The sequence below is a fragment of the Teleopsis dalmanni genome, chromosome 1, assembly GCF_002237135.1.
Source record: "Teleopsis dalmanni isolate 2A chromosome 1, ASM223713v2, whole genome shotgun sequence".
Lineage (NCBI taxonomy): Eukaryota > Metazoa > Arthropoda > Insecta > Diptera > Diopsidae > Teleopsis > Teleopsis dalmanni.
The window spans coordinates 109,023,281-109,044,287 of NC_051846.1; the positions used below are offsets into that span (position 1 = coordinate 109,023,281).

The 21,007-nt window shown below is 30.7% G+C and overlaps 1 protein-coding gene across 1 annotated transcript in view; it reads left to right on the top strand.

Annotated features, from left to right (window-relative positions):
• The window catches only part of LOC119665492 (rho GTPase-activating protein 190-like), a 103,431-nt gene extending 82,952 nt beyond the window's left edge, over positions 1–20,479 (top strand). Inside the window, exons 3-13 of the mRNA XM_038074714.1 lie at positions 12,295–12,420; positions 12,493–12,537; positions 12,841–12,998; positions 13,071–13,278; positions 13,366–13,587; positions 13,663–13,718; positions 13,776–14,148; positions 14,208–14,339; positions 14,400–14,544; positions 14,609–14,801; positions 20,340–20,479. Coding sequence (XP_037930642.1) covers positions 12,295–12,420; positions 12,493–12,537; positions 12,841–12,998; positions 13,071–13,278; positions 13,366–13,587; positions 13,663–13,718; positions 13,776–14,148; positions 14,208–14,339; positions 14,400–14,544; positions 14,609–14,801; positions 20,340–20,345 — 1,664 coding nt within the window. The 3' untranslated portion in view covers positions 20,346–20,479. The remainder of the gene's footprint in view (positions 1–12,294; positions 12,421–12,492; positions 12,538–12,840; positions 12,999–13,070; positions 13,279–13,365; positions 13,588–13,662; positions 13,719–13,775; positions 14,149–14,207; positions 14,340–14,399; positions 14,545–14,608; positions 14,802–20,339) is intronic.
• Positions 20,480–21,007: the final 528 nt, after the last annotated feature.

The following is a 21,007-nucleotide window of genomic DNA, read 5'->3' on the forward strand; positions in this document are numbered from 1 at the left end:
AACAATCTTCATAAATAAAAAAAAAGAATTTATATATACAAGTCTAGATACTAGTTCAATACCATAGAGTTTACAATAAACTTTATTTTATTATTATCATATAGAGATTTTATCTTGAGCAATATAATTCTAAAAAAAAATCTTAACAATTTCCAAAAATAAAAAATAGAATGTATATATACAAGTCCACACATAGGTCAAGACAAAGATATACAAAAAACTTAAATTTATTATCAAAGACAGATCGAACACGAGCAATATAACTCTTAAAAAAAATATTAACAATTTCCGAACCCGCCGGAATATAAAGTATTAAAGTATTTATAATTATTCAACGCACAGGTCGAAGACGCAAATATATAAAGTATTTAAAATTTAATTTAGTCAAAGCACAGATCGAAGACGCAGGAATATAACTACGATTCCTCAGCGTATTTTGCATTTGTTCGAACCACAAGTCGGACAATATAAAGTATTAAAGTATTTATAATTATTCAACGCACATGTCGAAGACGCAAATATATAAAGCATTTAAAATTTAATTTAGTCAAAGCACAGATCGAAGACGCAGGAATATAACTACGATTCCTCAGCGTATTTTGCATTTGTTCGAACCACAAGTCGGAGACGCAGGAATATAAAGTATTAACGTATTTATAATTATTCAACGCACATGTCGAAGACGCAAATATATAAAGCATTTAAAATTTAATTTAGTCAAAGCACAAATCGAAGACGCAGGAATATAACTACGATTCCTCAGCGTATTTTGCATTTGTTCGAACCACAAGTCGGAGACGCAGGAATATAAAGTATTAACGTATTTAGAATTATTCAACCACAAGTAGAAGACGCAAAAATATAAAGCATTAAAAATTTAATTATTCAACGCACATGTCGAAGACGCAAATATATAAAGTATTTACAATTTAATTTAGTCAAAGCACAGATCGAAGACACAGGAATATAACTACGATTCCTCAGCGTATTTTGCATTTGTTCGAACTACAAGTCGAAGACGCAGGCATATAAAGTACTAACATATTTATAATTATTCAACGCACATGTCGAAGTCGCCAATATATAAAGTATTTAAAAATTTAATTTAGTCAAAGCACAGATCGAAGACGCAGGAATATAACTACGATTCCCCAGCGTATTTTGCATTTGTTCGAACCACAAGTCGAAGACGCAGGAATATAAAGTATTAACGTATTTATATTTATTCAACGCACATGTCGAAGACGCCAATATATAAAGTATTTAAAAATGCTTACCAATATCTTATCGTTTTCTCGGCTGCTCAGTTCTTCAGTACCTCGCTTCTTCTGGTGTCCGCCAAAGCCACGTGCCAGTTCATACCTTCCACTGAGATTTCCCATAGGGTACTTTTGAAGCCTCCTATGAGATTTCTCTATCTGGCAACTTTTAAAGCTCCCAGATCGGTATCCTGGGCGCGCAATGGTCCAGCAACTGTTATCCGCAACTGATATTAAAAAAAAAACGTTCACTCTGCTTTAGGATGATGTTCAAAAAAAAAAACGTTCACTCTGCTCTAAGATGATGTTAAAAAAAACGTTCACTCTGCTCTAGGATGATAAAAAAAACGTCCACTCTACTCGAGGTTGATATTTAAAAAAAGAGACCGAATTCACATTTTTGTCCCCTTTTATTCGATCTTGTCGACGCTTTTGATCCCGCTATCCTCAAGTTTGCATTTTCTTTCATATAAGTATTGTTTTTACTTGTTTACCATTTATGCCCATGCTTATTATTTTCTAAGTTTTTTTTTTGTTTTTTTTTTTCTCTGTGCAGAATTGTTCTTGGCCGTTTACGGCTTGCTGTTGTGATGCATTTTTTTTTTTGTATAAGTTTTGTTTTTGCATGTTTACAATTTTTGCTCATGCTTATTTTTATTATTTGCATAAATACGTTAGGGCAGCGTGGTATTATGTAACCCTTATTTTTTTTTCAGGGAAAAATAGGGTCGTTACACTTTTTTTGCAGAGTAAGCCGAAAAATGTTGATGCAGTTGCTCCAGATATGTCTCCCACTTATGTAACTGCTAATTAAAAGCATGAAATGCAGGCACATTGACACTCTGTACATCTAACATACAGTGTTTTAATAATATTTGTTTAAAAAATGCGCGCTGATCCTCCAGCATTTTGTTTGTGAATTCCTGTTGCTGTTTGAGCAACTCCTTTATGGCAGCTACGTCCATTTAGATAAAAACAATTTTTTTTTGTTTTTACAATCCTCTTCGCCACTGCTTTATTTGAGTTATATTAATCAACTGAACTTTATTTTCTACATCACACCATATGTACTTAAACTAAGTAATGCTTTACACATTAAACAATATGTTTTAAAACTAAGTACAAGCTAAGGTTCCCAATTTTTGATATTGTCAATGTTTTAACATTTAATATACTCAAATATGACAGTAACTACATCAAAAAATGATGAGAAGTGGAATATGACTTGCCAGTAAAGTAAGCGCCAACCAACAGCTTTAATAAGTCATATTTAAAATTCATAATAGTCCATATTATTTTTCAGCAAATCTGGAATATTAATATTTTATATTGACGATTATTATCAACCATTTTTTCTATATTACTACAAAATTTGCTCGAAAAAGCCGATTTCTTTTTTTCAATAGCATGCATAGGTTTATTGACGCAGCTATGTAATTAACCTAGTTATTGTCGGTCTTAGCTAAAATAAAGAATTTCTTTTGGGCTTTAAGTTGTTCTATATTATATTATATAACTATATTATTATTATATTATATTATTATAGCTAAAGTTATATATTCGATTGCATCATCCAGCCGAATTGCATTTTAGATTACTGTTTCGTGTTTTTAAAGAAAAAATACGAAAGAATAGAAGAAGAATGGGATCGACGACTGGAAGTAGGACTCTACTAATTGCAGCGCCATTAAATATCCATTTATGTGGCACAAGAAGAATATTTGTTTTGACAGTAGTTGATCAGCAAAATTTCCTTTTGAATTCCAAACATTTTCTATATTATGCGGAAGTTGAGCCACTGTTTCCATTGTAATTAGATAATTGGTCACTGTATTCAAAAATTTCTCTGTGTTAATTTGATGACTTATTATATCAACCAGTATATACACGGTATTATTTTCTATTTTAAAATTGTACCAAATCACTTCAGTTTTCTTTTTCATCATACGAATTTTTATACCTCAAACAGATGACTTATTTTTCAATAATTAGTATGGCTGTTTTCTCTGCTTTGCTTGATTTTTTGTTCTAGAATATTGTTTTTCAGTCCAAAAAGAGCATGACGTAATGCACTTATGAGACGTTGGGAAACATTTAATATTATTTTAATTATTATACATTATAAGTTCGCAATTTATTTTTGTATTTATTTGAAAGTTGATTGAAGAGCAGAGTTATCTTCGTTAACAACGTCTTCCATTGATTTGAATTTACCAAGTGTACTTTCTGGATTTGCTAGATATGTCCAATAATTGACTAAGTTTTGCATGCAGGATAATGTTGCATGATGGTGTTATTAGTTCGACGGCATAACAATTAATAATGACAATAAGGTTAATCAGCACTTTTTATTTCTAATTTTACTTGTTTTTCTTCTTTCCATCCTAGTCAGATTGTAAGAGTTATTTTTATTTCAAGTTTTATTATCTTAAACATTACTTTAATTTCCTGCTTCTGTAAGAAAAGGACATCGATCTTCCATCATTCTACAGTTTTTATAATTATCTAATATAGTTTTAATAATCCTCCCTTTTCTCTAATTCATTGTAGATTTCCCGTCTTCTTTTAATAGAGCGAGTTTACCTGTTTTTAATTATTTGAAAAAATTTACCCCTTATATATTTTTTATAATTTTGTCAAATATTCCAAAGATCATCTTTCCAAAAACTTTATCGTGTTTCTTTCCACTGTTTTTCAATGGTCCCGCAACCCGTGATAGTATTTGTTATTATTAGAGTCTATAAGTATAGACTCTACAAATCATACACATATTATTTGTTTATTTTCTTCATCTCTAACCTTATGATGAATGTTTATTGATCCCAGAAAATCAATTCCAATTTTTAAAAATGGTCTGGTTCCTACAAATCTTGTCCAGTTTTATACCACATGAAAGAATTTTTTTGCAAGCGACCAAATTTCTTTCTGCTCGAATATGTCTACCTTGCATTTCTCGCACCAATACCTGCAGAGCCTTTTGTTTAAAGGTTATTAAGCTTTTTTCGTGACATATTGATAAAATTTAAAATTAGTAAAAAAAAAAATTACTCTTGTTGGTAATTTAATTTGAAACTGAATTCTCTATAAAATCGATCACTGTGATAACTTGCTTTTTAATTTATGAAATATTTTCTTCTGAACTAATGAAAGAAATTTGTTGATAATTGTTTAAACTATAAAAAAATTTAAGCCCATTAAATCACAACTTATTACCAACTATTTTTACTGGTAATGCTTCTCTAGGAATTAAATCTGACGGATTATCATTTGTATTTACATAGTAAAACATCAGAGTTTGATATAACTTATTCTGTTTGACACAAAAATTTGAAGTAATCTTGAATTAAGATTTATGATGTATCAATCTGTATAAAAATAAATTTTATCAAAATGCATTTTCAGACTTTATAATATCTTATTATCCAAATCAACTACTAAAACAGCAGCGCATAATTGAAGCCTAGGTAATAACTTTTAACGACGCTACTCTCGATTTAGCTGAAAATCCGTGCAATTCTAATTGATGTTGATTATCACATTATATTCATCTGGATATTTTCAACTTATCTAAACATGATAAATTATTTCATTATTTTTCCCATTTTATTTTTATACGAGGGTGGTTTGATAAGTCAGTGACTTTTTGAATTTCCCGCGCAATTACTTCAAATTGCAACAGTGCTGCCGTCAGCTGTTATCTACCAGAGGTAGGTAGGTTGGAGTGGCGGCATTGAAAAATTTTCTTTGGAGGTGCGGTTGCCAAGGATCCATTTAACAGCACAATGGATAGCCATTACTTCTGCTTGGAAAATACTACAGTAGTTAAATAGTCGAAGCGAAAAACTAAAACATAATCTTTCCGAGAAAATGCCACAGCCGACTCGTTCATCTATTTTGGAGCCGTCTGTATAGATGTCTATTATATTGGGGGTAATTACTCTTTCACGGATCCAGTCTTCTCTACTAGGTATAAGAACTTTGAACCCCTGGTTAAGGTCTGGGTAAGAGCAATTATAGTGGATTGAGAAGGGGGCTGGTAGATCCTGATTCAGTATGATCGCATGCCCTATATCAATTCTAGACCAGCGGGAACGAGCATTTAGTCTGGTTGCCACTATCTTAGCTTGCTGTTTTACAAGAAACCGCAATGAGAGCTAGTGAAGCAGAGTGAAAAGAGCCTTCGTAGGAGTGGACCGCAGACCTCCAGTGATTTGTAAGGCAGATATCCTCCTTGTTTTGTCAATAAGTTTTGAGTGACATGCCTTTTCAGTAGCTTGCCACCAGAAAGCAGCATCGTAGAGAAGAGTTGGTTCAATGACGGCCGCATAGAGCCAATTTAAAATGCGAGATTGAAGACCCCAGCTGCGACCTATAGCTCTTCTACAACAGTAAGTAGCACATGTAGCTTTGCGAATTCTTTCAGCCAAGTTGGCCTTCCAGCTGAGTTTAGAGTCCAGTATGAGGCCCAGATATTTGACACCCGAGCTTAAGCTCTGTGTAATGTCTTTTATCTTGGGAAGGAAGAAGGAAAGAATTTTGTATTTTCTAGTGAAGAGAATGACCTCCGTCTTTTCGGGGTTGATATCAAGATCAAATTCCCTGCACCATTCAGTTACCGTCACGAGCGCGGAGTTAATACCGTTGAACAAAACCTGGGGAAATTTACCCGATGAAGCGATAGCAATGTCATCGGCATAAGCTATTATGCTACATCCGGATCATTCCAAAAGTTTCAACAAGGTATTAACCGCTATGTTCCACAAGAGTAGGGAGAGTACCCCGCCCGCCCAGTGGTGTTCCCCGACAGACTATTCTACATGATTTTACACTTCCGACGTTGGAGGTAATAATTCTTGTTTTGAGAAAGACATCTACAAACTTTACCAAATTGTCATCAAAGTTTAAATTCGAAAAAGATTTAACAATACCATTTGGGCACACTTGTTGAACGCGCCTTCGATGTCTAGAAAAGTTGCAAGTGTATATTCCCTGAGAGAGATGGAATGATCAACTTGTGAAATAAGTGCATGTGATGAAGAAAAAAGTCCGGGATTTATGATGTTGATGATATGAAGATCAAAAACCCTTTCTAGTACTTTCAAACGGAAAGAGGACAAACTAATGAGCCTATAATCTTTGGCGCTGGAGTGTGTCGTACTCCCTGTTTTGGGAGTGAATAATACTCGAGCGGTGGAAATTGGTATGGTTAAAAAATGTTTAATGGCCCACTTTATTTGCGTGTTGGTCACTTGAAAAGGATTGAAGATGGCCAGCGGCGGTGGCTCGAACTGTGCTGATGCGTAAGCATCGGAAACCACGCTCCCTGGGAAGAGAGTGTCTAACAGAATATCTAAAGCTTCCTTACTAGAGTTAGTTTATTGACCATTAGGAGCCCGTATACAATCTAGGGTCTTGTGGGTGGAGTTGAGGATCTTCGCAGTCGACTAAACTCAGAAGAACTTTCTATGCTACTGCAGAAATTTTTTCAAGCAGTTCTTTTGGCCCACCGAATGGCATATTTAAATTCCTTAAGCTTTTCCTTATATAGTGCCCATTTACCGGTTGCTTTGGCTTTATTGAAGAGTTTTTGCAACATTTGCGGAGATCTACAATAGCTAGATTTCACCATGGAGGTTTGGGTTTGCCACGAAATTCTGAGGACTTACAAGCCTCATCTGTGGCGCCTTTAATTGCTGCCGTGAGGAGGTCGACTGTCCGTTCGATATCGGAGCAGTTAAGTATAGTGGGGGGGTCTGGCTGTAAGCTAGACTCAAGAGTTGATCGAAAAGTGAACCATTCGGTACGTTTCCTATTGACTGGCTTGGGTGATCTAATTATTTCAAAGTTCACCAACAGATCCAGGTAAAAACTTATGTATCTATGGTCCGAAAAGGAGCAGTCCTGTGAGTTTTTGAGAAAATTTGAGGAGTAATATCGAGTACTTCCCATATATTAGAAGTCATGAAAGTCGGTTTACTGCCTTTATTAGCGATCATATAGTTACCTGCAAGAATGAAATTAAAAAGACACTCACCTCGCTCGTTGGTGTCGCTGCTACCCCACATTTCGTGATGTGCATTGGCATCGGCTCCAATAATGACCGGGATCCTTTTGCTGTTCGCCTCTGATGTCAGAAGTCTTAGAGAATCATCTGGTGGAGTGGCACCATGATCATGTGCCACGTAAGCTGAGACAATCCAGAGAGCCTTTGCCTCGTGTTCGATGGCCATGTCGTTATTGCTAACGACAACATAGCCATAATTCATAGTGAATAATGATTCGTCTTCTCTTGTTCGTTTTTCGAATTTCTCCGAAGACTTTACGCAAATAAATTGCGGTGTACCATTCAGAAGTGACCGTCCTTCGTTGCTCCAGCGGAACAGTCGCCACATGACCAGTTTTGCCGAAGAAACGGGCGACCATTTGCTTCGAAGTGCTTCTTCCACGAACAACTTTTCGATTGTTGTTTTGTATCGAGCTCATACTCATAGATCCATGATTAGTCTTACTTCCATTATCGCAAAATTAATTGAAATCCTTTCAAGGTGGTCGGAATGTTGGATCACCCATTATAAATTATGTTATGTTCTTATTGGTTTCAAACTTATATTTGCAATAGGATTGTATTGCTTAGAAATTACTTCTATGGCACAATATTCATGATCTAAAAATTTCATCAATGATTCCATATTCAACAAGTTTTTTGAATCTATTAGTGATGTTTTCATATTTTAGCCTCATGATATTATTTATTTTTCTAATCAATAAAAAATTTTCATTAGCTTGTGATACTTGATGATAAATCTAAATAAGTTATCAAATACTTACAAACTTCCTAGAATTCTTTGTTGAAACTCTTTTACGTTTACAGCATTTTTCATTACCATGCGTACGTCCAAAATTTGTGCGACATAAAAATTAGCATTTAGTCCTTTATATGTGAACTCTACGTTCAATATTTCCCAAGCTATGTAAAATTTGTAAATTTGTTTGTCAAATTTAGGGAGTACAAACTAAAACCGTCTAATTGAGCCCTCACATTTTGAATTCTTCTGTACTTCAAATTGATTACCTAATTCGCACCTACCTGGTATGTATTGTAACTTTTGTGCTAACACAAACATTCAGCTTCGAGCAGACTGTGTGCTCCATAGTATCCTCCTTAACAAAAATATTTTGACTAAAATATTGTTCTTGCTCTATGGACGAAGCCAAAGCTTCGAGTTTTTTTACAATTCATAGCATACGCATATGGTTTTCTTCATTTAGACTGCTAAACATTCCTACTATATTTTAGAATTATTTAATTGTAACATACATATGTACAACCGAGATCTCACAAACGCATTGAAAAAATTATGTTGTTAAGTAATATTATATCAAACAATTAAAAGGTATCGATTTACTGAAAACAGCGACAAAATAACAATATATTTACAAATAAAGGTTAAAATATTTTTTGCAATACTTAACAAAATCGTTAAAAATTCACTACGATCTGAAGAAAACATTAACTGTAAAACTAAAAACATTACAAAAGATGTCAGATATAGTATACTACATACCAGAGTTCGTATTTGCTTACTCATGAGGAAGAGCCAATTATTACGTGAGTACAAAATATGCACATGATTATGAGCGCAAAATTTGCTCATATTGAAAGGCTGCTCATCAGCGTGAGCCTTCAATTTGCTCATATTGAAAAGCTGCTCATAAGATCTCACGAGCTAAAAACTCAACTAAAAACCTAGATCACTGGAAAAAGTTTTTTATAACATTTAAGGCACATAGAGTTTTTCGAAAAGTAGTCAACTACAACAAGAAAAATTGTATTATTTTAATTAATTGAATTTTTGGCTGACTATACAGCTGTTTCGAGTATTGTCAAATACCCATCATCAGTGGTCTTGGAAATAATTCTTGTATTTAATTATTCGTAATGATTTTTTGAGACTGCAAGTACCAGGAATTGAGCTCATGCCCTGCCAAATTTAATGCTAGAATCAGCGCTCCTTAACCAACTGATCTAAAGCCGTACTTGACTTTTTTTTCGCACATTTTTCTGGAGTTTTGTTAATTTGCTGTGAAAGTTTTATTAACAAATTCACTTGCTTTGTTTATATTAGAACGAAATCATAAACCAGCTGTAGATTAATTGAATTAATTAATTATATTTTTATATTTAATTGTTAAATTTCAATACTATTCTGTTTGTAGAGGCATTATTTGTTGTATGATTTATATATTCTTTCATATGTATAGAACTTAATCTTGGAACGTAATCTTAAGAAATCATGCTAATATTACTCCACGATTAGTACGGGTGAGAAATGCCCAATATTTTGTGAATATAAGTTGTAATTTACCGTATTTTTTAAGACGGAAACTAGTATATTTCATAAAGAGGTTTTCGAAAAGTACTGAACGACAGTGGCGAAAAGACATTTAAAATTTATTGTACTTGTTTTTCGCATTCTAAGCAAATTCTTTTATTACATTTATGTAAAAAGTTGAAATACTTATTTATTTATTATCAAATTGTCCGAAACAATATAATATAAATGCGTTTGTTTTTGTTTTTTAAAATATACTAACTTTTATTTCGAAAGTTAGTATATTTTAAAAAACAAAAATAACCGCATTTAAACAATTTCGAAGTAACGACTCAAAAATTAAAACAAAAATATATATAATATAATTTAAAACTCTTGAATTAATATAAAACAAATAATTAAGTAAATGCACAAAATAGTTGCACGTGCCAAATTGTGCAACGAAATGAACAACAAGACATTGTTCAAGACATGATCAAAAAAGAACGAGAATTTAAAAAAAAATGCAAAATTTTAATTTTTAATAATTTTCTTTATTATCGCCTTCAAAATACTCTCCTCCTGCGGCAATACATGCTTACCAACGCTTGATCCAATTTTCCATACCAGTTTTATAGGCCGCCGAAGGTATGGCCTTTAGTTCACGCAGGGAATTCTCTTTTATGGCCTCTATGGTCTCAAAACGCGTTCCTTGCGATGGCAATTTGAGTCGGGGGAAGAGGAAAAAGTCACACGGGGCCATATCTGCGACACAACCAACGCTATGTGAGCCGGTGTGTTATCGTGGTGTAAAATCCATGAGTTTTTCCTTCATGAATCTGACCTCTTTTTGCGAATGGCCTCACACAAACGACGCATAACGGCCAAATAATACTACTTATTGACCGTTTGACCGTCCAGAAGAAATTCATAGTGCACCACACCACGAATATCGAAGAAAACAGTCAGCATAACCTTGATTTTGGACCTAATTTGGCGTATTCTTTTCGGTTTCGGTTCACCTTCGAAGCACCATTCGGTCAATTGTTGTTTGGTGGGCATGTCAAATTCATAGACCCATGTCTCATCACCAGTTATGATGCGTTGCACCAGAATACGATGTAAACGTAAATAATCACAAATTAATATTGTTCTGGGTTTCCAATAGAGCGGAGTACTCTACCACCACGAAATCACCATAAGTTAAGCAGAAAAAAAGTATTACGAATATTTAATGAAATTTTAAGGTATTAAAGATTTTAAATGTTCAAAAGGCAATATATTGATTAAGGATATACGTATTTTATATTGAGTTTCCACTTACATTGTATAAAAATCTAAAGCTCTGAAATTATATAACACACAGATTTCATAAATTAGTTTCTGTATTTTCCTACACAATTTATTAAATATTGTGTACTTTGAACGCAAATATTTTTCTCATTGGCTTGATTGAAACACATTGGCATTAGTTTAAATTATTTTATATATTCAAATTTTATTCTTTCATTTCTTTTATACTGCTTTTATAAAAAATTTGCTAACATTCTAAGTTACCAAGATTTTGTTATATTCTTTATTTCTTAAGAATTCCTTTTTAGGATATTAATATGTCCTTTCATTAGTGGACTGTTACAAATAATTAAAGACCTGTACGGTTGTTACAAGTAAAAGGTTACTTGAATACCTGCGCGCAATTGCAAATGTTTGTTTTTGCACAAAATGTATAGTATAACACGCACACAGTTGATAACTTCGTCAATTATGTTGCAATTTCATAAAGCGTTGAGATTAGATAGTGCTAAGTAGGACAGCCTGTCGGTTTTCGCATATAGCTTCAGAGCTCTCTCCCTTATGTATTTTTTGACCGGATCTTTTCTAAGGTCTCTAAGCATGTCATTCGAGCTATCATTCGAGCGAATGTACCATGGCACTTTGAAGAGCCTTCGGAGAGTCGGACTTTGAGCAACTTGTAGAATCGGCAGCTTTGCTATACGCGACACACCCATAAAGTAGTGCTGGTCTAATTATCTGGCTGTAGATCAGCTTTCTGTTCTTCGCGCTAATGTTGTTGTGTTTGAAAAGTGGTTGTAAGCATTATAGTGTTTTTGCGCAACTACTTTTGACTGGTATGTGCTTGTGACAAATGAAACGCTTATCAAACGTGATCCCTAAGTATTTAATGCTGTCCGTCCAATTAATCGCGACGTCACCAATTCTCACTCTCGGTGGATGTTGCCTGTGTTTACGAGTAATAAATAGGGCTTTAGTTTTCTCATTGTAGGTGTAGTGCGACTCTTCAGATCATGTCTGTGTCCAGCGGTTCTTGTTTGATTTTTATTATAGTTTAGCCAACATATGCCAACGGTGGGTATATGTCACCTCCACAGTAAATTTTAAATACTAAATTGTGTTGATCCATCTTACCTATTGATGTTTTTGTTTTAATAAATCATTTTGATTTTTGGTAATTTATCAAATCAAATGCAGCACATATTATAAATATAAATATTAAAAAATACTTGGAAATATATTAAAAAACTAATTATGTTCATTTTACCTATATGTAATTTTTAATATTAAATAACTTATAAACGATGTTATAAATATATGATATTTAACTAAAATGTGGACAATACCACAATTTCTACATTAAAATATATTAGGCAGACATTTTTACAACACTTATAGCATTCTTGTGTTTATTGTCTACATTAATTAAGGGTTCCAGATATTTCCACCTCCGACAACTCCTCCAGAACCAGCACCACCGGATCATCAACTCTTAACGTGTTCATATAAAAACCAATTTGTTTCTGCTTCCGAATCAAGTTTGGAGGAAATTACATGTAATCAACACTTTTATTTGTTTTTTTATTTTCCATATATAACGATCTTTACTTTAATGTATTTTAAAACAGCTGATTTAAGTGGATCAAAGGATTCTTTAGCTACTCACGATGCAGGTTAATTTTATCTTTCTGTTGTTTACAAAGTTCCATATTATTTTACTTCTTACATTTAAATTGTTTTTCATTATTGTTTTAAAATTATTTTAAACCAAAAAGTTCGGCATTTTTCATTTTCTATTAATCGTCTTGATTTTTCTTTTAAAACTCTTTTAAAAATATTTCAATGTTATTTAGCGATATTAAAACTTATTAAATCTGTTTGTGTTTTCATTAAGAATTTTTTAAGTTAATTTATGCATTAAAAAAAGAACTTTGTTATTATTTTAATATACATATATTTTTATAAAAATATTTTAGAATGGTTAGAAGAAAGAAACGACGCTCGTCGAAAAGTCAACAAAAATTTGATTTGGAACAACTTTGGCTCATCTACTCATGCTTATACCACTGGTCGCAGGCATATAGATTCAAATTTAAATAAAATTCGTCCGAAAGGTCCAAGCCAAACACTAAAAGTAATTTTGATTTTACAAATCTCAGTTTTTGTAATTGAACTAATTAGTTATTGTTATTAAATATATTTACAGCAACCTGGAAAGTTAGACATGAAAAATTTTCAGTTGGTTAGTGATGCTGTTGCCAAAATGAATTTAACTGGAGGAGATACTTATTTACCGATAAGTGACTTCGATAAAGGTTCGAAACGGTTTACAACATTTGAGCGTTCACATGCAGATGGTGATGAAGATGACTCAGAAGAACTAGCAGAATACGAACAAATATACGAAAATGAAGGTAAATACAAATTTTAGAAACTAATAATAAACAAAATATGAAATAAAAAAGAAATTACAGTTCATTAAATTTATAAATATTTTCTAGATTGTACTGAATCTGATAGTTGTATGAGTACTTCTGAAAAAAAGTCAAGACAACAAAATACCTATTACAAAATAAATAAAAAGCAGCCATTGAATAAGAAAAATAAAAAGAAAAAAGTTGCTATACCTGTACAAACTCCAAGAGTTCCACTATTTGGATCATACGTAAGCCCTCCAGAAATTCCACATCATTATCAGAGATTGATGGAAAACACTGAAAAAAGTAATTAATATAATATATTTTCACTATTTTTATGATCTGTAATGTCGAAATAATAATAAACATAATTATTTTCAGAAAAAATTGGTGAACTAACTAGCAACAATGTGATAAAAAATGAAAAATCACCTGAGGTAACTGAATTTTAAGTGTTTTAATTCATAACTAAGTAAATTTTTTTTCAATTTAAGTATTCAATGGTTTCGGAACCTAGTACCAATTTTGGGACAGACAATGATTTAAGCACAAAGTGTATTAAAGAGCTAGAGAAAAATGAAAGAAAAAGAGTTAAAGAAGAAAATACAAAACTCCGTAAACAACAAGAAAAAGAAAAAGAACAGGAAAAAAAACTCAAACGCAAACAAAAACAAGTTTCTAAAAATGTGACGGAAAATACTGAATCTCAATTTTTAAAGTTAATAATCTCGGACAAAGATGATGTTCCAATATTTTTAATAAAATGTATTGAGTTCATTGAAAAGGAAGGATTGGACTCTGAAGGAATATACAGAGTGCCTGGTAGTCGAGCTCATGTTGACATGTTATATCAAAAATTTGAAGAAGGTTAAAGCTAGCTTAATTTTTTATTCTACAAATTATAATAAATATATTTAAATTCTTAGATCCCAACACTATCATAGAGATCCTTGATATACCAGTCAATGCCGTTGCAACGGCCTTGAAAGACTTCTTTTCAAAACGTCTGCAACCACTGTTTAGTAAAGATATAATTAAAGAGTTGGAAGACATCGCTGGTAATGAAATAATATTATTTCAGTTAATTTATACTTGCAATAATATGCAATAATTTTCAGGTTCACGAGGTGTAGGTTCGTCAAAAATAAATGTTGAAGTTAAGACTGACCGAAGCTGCAGATTAATATCTTTGAAAGCATTGCTACATAAGTTGCCGTATATTAATTTTGCTATTTTGAAATACATTTTTCAGCATTTCGTTCAGTAAGCTTTTACCTCAATAGCAATCAAAAACCTCTTATACGTTAAAAATTATTTATATTCGTAGTGTTTCCGATAATTCAAAGCTCAACAGTATGGATAGTAAAAATTTAGCTATATGTTGGTGGCCAACTCTTATTCCTATAGATTTTACAGATATGGGACATTTTGAACAATTACGTCCCTATTTAGAAGACATTGTGCAAACGATGATTGATCAATATCCTTATTTATTTTGTGGAAAAGATGCTTTTGTAATGGTATAAATTATGCATATTGCATTTATTTTAAACACAAATATTTGTGTTAATTCATTTAAATAACTAATTTTAAAGTATATTACACATACATTATTATTCAATAAGTTTACTTTTTCTTAAACATTTATTAACATAATATTAATATAAAAATAATATGATTTAATTTGTAATTTTTATTTTATATTTGGTAAGAATATTTTAAAACATATATATTGTGTGTATAATTTTGATGAAAATATAAAATTTAAGTATATGATTTATTATTTTAATAACCAATCTTAATTGTGTAGGTATAGTATAGTAAGTATAGTATAGGTGTTGTATTATGCAAACTATTATTGTATGTATAAATGTGTTTAATGTAATGAAAAAATGTAATTCTATAACAATACTTGTAATTTTATATTATATACAAAAATTTTCTATTCAAGATTTCATAATGTTCAGAACTAATTCATTGGGTTAATAAGCAATCATGGAATAGGTGAACTTACGAAATTCTGAAAATAAATATTGTACATATGTATGAGTTATGTATAAAAGGTGTTTCCGAGATATATTAGCAAAAATGTAGGAAATGATTCCTTAATTTAAGAACTCGAATAAAATCGTATAAAAAGGGTGTGGAATTTATTTTTAATATTTATCGAGATATATGTTATTTAAGATACCCGGAGAAAAACAAGTCGTTAAAAATGTATCAGTCCAATCCAAATAGCCTAAATTTTATATCAACTTCTAGGCCATTAAATATTTTTCAATAGAAAATCCCATATGAACTATTTAAAAAAAAAATAATTTTTATTCTGTGACAAAAGTGAGGAAAGATGCGAAAGTGAGGAAATTTTAAAATAAAAAATTTTTTTAATTTGAACTGAATGAATTAATTCTTTTTTCCTATATACTTTATTCTGCTATTAATATCTTATTACCGCAAAAATATTCTACTAGAAAATTTTTTTTCTGTTAAACAATTTTTTCTTGTAATCATTTATTAGTCAGCTTTTTTCAACAAATATACAAAAAAATTTTCATAAAGTGTTTTTTGCAGGCTAATTGGTCAAATCTTTTGTTTTTTATATTGTTGTTAAAAATATACATAAAAATTATTGCAAAATTAAATTGTGATTTCTTTTTTCTTAATTTTTATTTATATTTTTAACAACAATAAAAAAAACAAAAGATTTGGCCAATTAGCCTACAAAAAACACTTTATTAAAATTGTTTGGTCACAAATAATTAACATTTAAAGAAATTTTTATTAATATTCATACGCACTAAGAACTTTTTGCTTTTTTGTATGTAATGATACTTTAAAAATTTCAAATTAAAAAATAAATGATTTTAAGGCATTTAATAATAATTTATGGTCTAAACTATGACTACTATTAAGCAATTTGGAGGTACCATTTTCAACTTATGGTTCTTTACGCTATTAAGTAAATTGGGTGCGACCTATTTTTAATATATACATATATGTTATAATTCCATGTTTTTTTCAGTAGTTTCCTTTACCACTATATATCTCGGTAAATATTAAAAGTATATATTGTATGTTTATACTTTCAAAAACAAAAATTGAAGTTAATCCATTAAATTAAGAGTTAAAAGAAAAGAAAAAAAAAACATTTTATTAAAGTTGTAAGAATGCAGTTTAGTTTTACTTCATTTCATAAATGTTCAAAAACAAAATTGTCTAATTTAGAGCAAAATATCACCGTTATTTTTGAACAGGCATTCATTTTAGGAAATCTTTGGTAGTAATTACTACTTTTTTGATGTTCGCTTCATTTACTTCATTACATACTCAATAACGTTTAGGTGTGGTTATTGATAGAAGCTACCATTGTGCTTAATAACGCAGTCATTCTTTCATATAAATTGTTTACAAAGTTTTCAAATATACCACATCTTTGATTTTGTGTACGAATGGCGATTTAAGCACTTATTAAGTTTCTTTCGTTGAACTTTTTCTGTTCACCTGTTCGACCGTGATGCGCCTTCCAATGGTTTGCGGATCAAAATATTTGTTCGATTTATTAGCAAAGTTTTGGAAATCTTGCGTATAGCTAATTTTTTGAAGGAAAGTGCCCTTTGTTCTCTGCTTTTAGACATATTTTTCACTGAATTATTTACAGATTCAATGATTTTCCTATTTCCCAATAGAATCCGCTTTTGAAAGGTTTTATTATGAAATTTTAACAGTCCCTTGTATTTATTTTGCTTCTCATAATGATTCGTGTAACTTAAATTGATTTTAACAAATTTAGACTTCTAATTAACAAATTTAGGCAGAACAACAAATAAACCGGTACTCTATTTCTGAAGAAATGGCAAATATAATAGCGTAAGTCGTAATCTTTGGATGAGTATTAAAACGTTTGTTTATAACAATTCATTTTTTAAAAATTCGTCATTATGTTTGCAAAAATGTAGATATTTGTATGTAGATATTTTTTTTTAGCGTTTATAAAATGAAATAAAACTATACTCATTCACAAACTATGTATAATAAATTTCTTTCCTTTGAAATTCTAATTTAGTGACTGTATTTAAACATGAATATACATATTTTGAACTTGTTTAATAAAAAAAAGTTTTTCAGTTTTAATCATCCCTATTTTGAATCACATGGGGATGGGAGTTTTTTTTTTCTCTTTTCTCAGTTTCCCTATTCTGAATCATATGGGAACGAGAATTTCTTCCCAATTCCCTTATTCTGAATTAAGTGGGAATGAGAGTTTTTTCTCTATTTTGCACAAAATGTTTCCCAAGCAAATTGTGTGCAAGATAAGTTAAAAAAGAGTAAAAACAGTCTAATTAAGTAAGTAACTTATATTGATCAGATTTATTTTAATATATTTTAATAAAATTATTATAATAAATTAAATATTTTTAAATTTTTTTTTATTTTATCCCCACGGGTTGATCAGTTTTTCGAATATATATTAATAAAATTATTATAATAAATTTAATATATTTAAATTTTTATTTATTTATTTTACTTTCACGGGTTGATCAGGTTTTCGAATAAATTTAAAAAATTTATAATATATTTAAAGTTTTATTTAAAAATTAAATAATTAAAATAAAAGCTTTTAATTATTTAATTATAAACTAATCATTATATTATTTCTGATAGTCTGTCCCGCAAATAATGCGATTTAAATCAAAATATGACGCGCAATTCTTTTCATTTATTTGTCTTGCTTCACGTTTTCGCATTTTTCGCCATTAAAAAGTGCCATAGTTGCCAAAGTTCAACAAAACAAATTTGAATTTTTTGTTGTTTCCACAGCATCTGTCTCCCAAGTAATTCAGATTAAGGGAGTTCTATTCAAGGGAATAGTGCATTTTGAGAAAAATTTATTCCTTGAGAATATTCAGAATAGGGGTGAATATGTGTATTTATTTATGTAGTTTTTTCTTGTATAAACATTGGAAACGTTTCAGAGGTTTTGGGTTTGTTATTGATTACTATTATTTTGTTAACGAGTTTTGGTGGCTAGTTGTTCCTGAAATATGTCAATTCCCTTAGCTACTTGTAGTAAAACTCAAGTATAGACTGACAAACAGAGAGCGTAAGACAAATAAGATCTCAAATTACTCGCTTTGCAAAAATTCGATAGAACATCCTTGGTCTGGCGTGAATGTCTGTTTTTAGATGAACAAAGGAATTTTAGAATTTTTTGATCATTTGAAATTTATTTTCATTTCACGCATAAGTACTTACAGTTTTTCAGAGCGAGAAAAACGATACTGAGATTAGCACCGGCTAACTGCTATTCTTAACACAAAACAAAAATTAATAATTATTTTTAAGTTACTTTTTACGGTATCGTTCCACTAGAAAGAGTCATAATTTAATGATTGTAAAATTATCCGGTGCTACCAATCTGATGAATTAGTTAAAAAACTTCATAACGTTGCCAAGATTTTTATATGAAGTAGCTATTAGTACATTTAAGAACTAAAAAACTGTTTTTATTCAAAAAGTTCTCACTGACCTTTAAATAAGGAACATTAACTAAAAACAATAAAGTGCATATATATATATAACTCTGTGATCAAAAACACCTTTGGCGTACTCTTTGATATTGACTCACATTTTGCACGGTATTCGATAGATTGGTTAGCTGTTTCTGGGCCGTTTGCATAAATCCAAATTTCATCTCCAATCATAATGCATTTCTTCTTATCCTGATAATCAGTAAACATTGTTTGATAGACTTCAACGTCACATTGTTTTGAATGTTTTGGCACCAAATAGAATGTTCGCGCCAAATTGTGTGTGTGTTTTTGGCACCAAACAAGAGTTCATTATTTTCAGGAACAAATATTTTTCAAAATGGTCTAGATTAATCTAAATAAAATGTTAGCAGTGTCAACGATGTCGTTTATTTTCAATTAACGATTTTTGAGCACCAAATCATTCATTTTCTTAACGTATTGTTAATCAGGTAATGATGATGGGCGTCCACAGTGTTTTCTATTTAAACCGCATGCTCTACAATCTTCAGATTACATTAACTATTTGTTAACATTTGCGACATGGCCTCGTCACTAAAGGTCTTGTGCAACATTCTCCACCTTTAACCTGCAGAAATTTCATTATGCAAACAAGATTTAATGCAATTTCTATGCCTAACAATATCTGAACATTGTTCAACACGATAAATTAATACTGGATTCACACGAGAGTTTTGTTTGTAATTTGAGCTATCAAAAATTTTAAACTGTTATTTGAAATCAGAAAGCAGAAATATTGATTCATGCGACAAATCATTGTAATATGATTGTTGGATTTATCACATGTCCACGCTTTTTAACTACTTTCACAAAGTATTTACTTTGTGCATATGATACATACTTTGCAATTTTATTTCATTTTGTATGAAAATTTCATTAATTCTTCAAAACTAATCACAATAGCACAAGTGAGTAAACTGTCCAAGTTAAATTTAATTGATTTTGTAGAAATCACGATTCAGTTTTATTTGTAGTTTTTAAAATTATCATACAAATCTTCCTGATTTGAAATCATTTTGCTGCCGAAATCAAAAATAAAATAAAATGAAATGACAGCTAAGATTACAAACAAAACTCTCGTGCGAATCCAGTATAGCTTTGTTGTTCAGAAAAATTGTGTGTTACTATTGGATAAATGTAGATATTGAGATGAAATTTACAATAGATGTCACTGAGTCTTAATAATGAAAAAAATTGCCAGGATTTGAAATTTTGCATAACTTCATTATTCAATTTTTGATCATAAGAGTATTTATTTATAAATATACAATATTAATTATATATATATATATATGTATATCAAAGTACAATATATGCTATGCCACCTTTAAATATTTTCATATTCATATATATGTACGCATATTTATATTAAAATATTTGTCTACAATTAATAATATTTAAGTTAGTGTGATGTGCAGTATTTCTGTGTATTATTATTTGATTTTAATATACCGCCATAAAACAATAAAATCATTTTTCACATAATAATGTTTTTATATATTATAATAGGTTTGACAAAATGGATGCGGCATTAATCTCGCTCACTTGATTTTGTATAATGTATAATAATCGAGTTTGTTTTTAAGCTCTAAACTGATCTATATAAATTCAATGCATCGATTTTTTATATTGGACTCTAATGAAATAATTATTAACTCTACGTGAGATTGACGACAAGGTAGGCAATAACATATGTTGGGTAAGATTACATATTTTTTGTCCAATTTAGGTTACATTGCCTGATTATGCGATCGATTTCAAATTTTCACTGGTAGCACACACATTTTTCGTTACCCAATAAGAATTGATACATCTGCTAAGAAGATTTTATATATTTATCTTTTAGTTCTGACATTTTCAGAAAAAAATCGGTGAAAAACTAATACCTTTCATTTTAATACCTCTGTTATGAACTTAAACAACGTGTTGATATTTCGTTGGCTTGACTCGAACTGAACTAATAGAATCAAACAGAAGCTAACCAAACCAAATCAATTATGCTGAGATTTGCATTCTTAAGATAAGTGCGGTGGTGTTTGTCGTATGTAAGTTGATTCCTATAGGAGAAACCATAAGCGCAATATTGTTCATAAAGTAAACAAAGAATACTGTGTGCAGCTTGACTACAGTGATCATGGCTGAATCAGCATAAACAGTAAGTAAGCTTCAATGCCCTT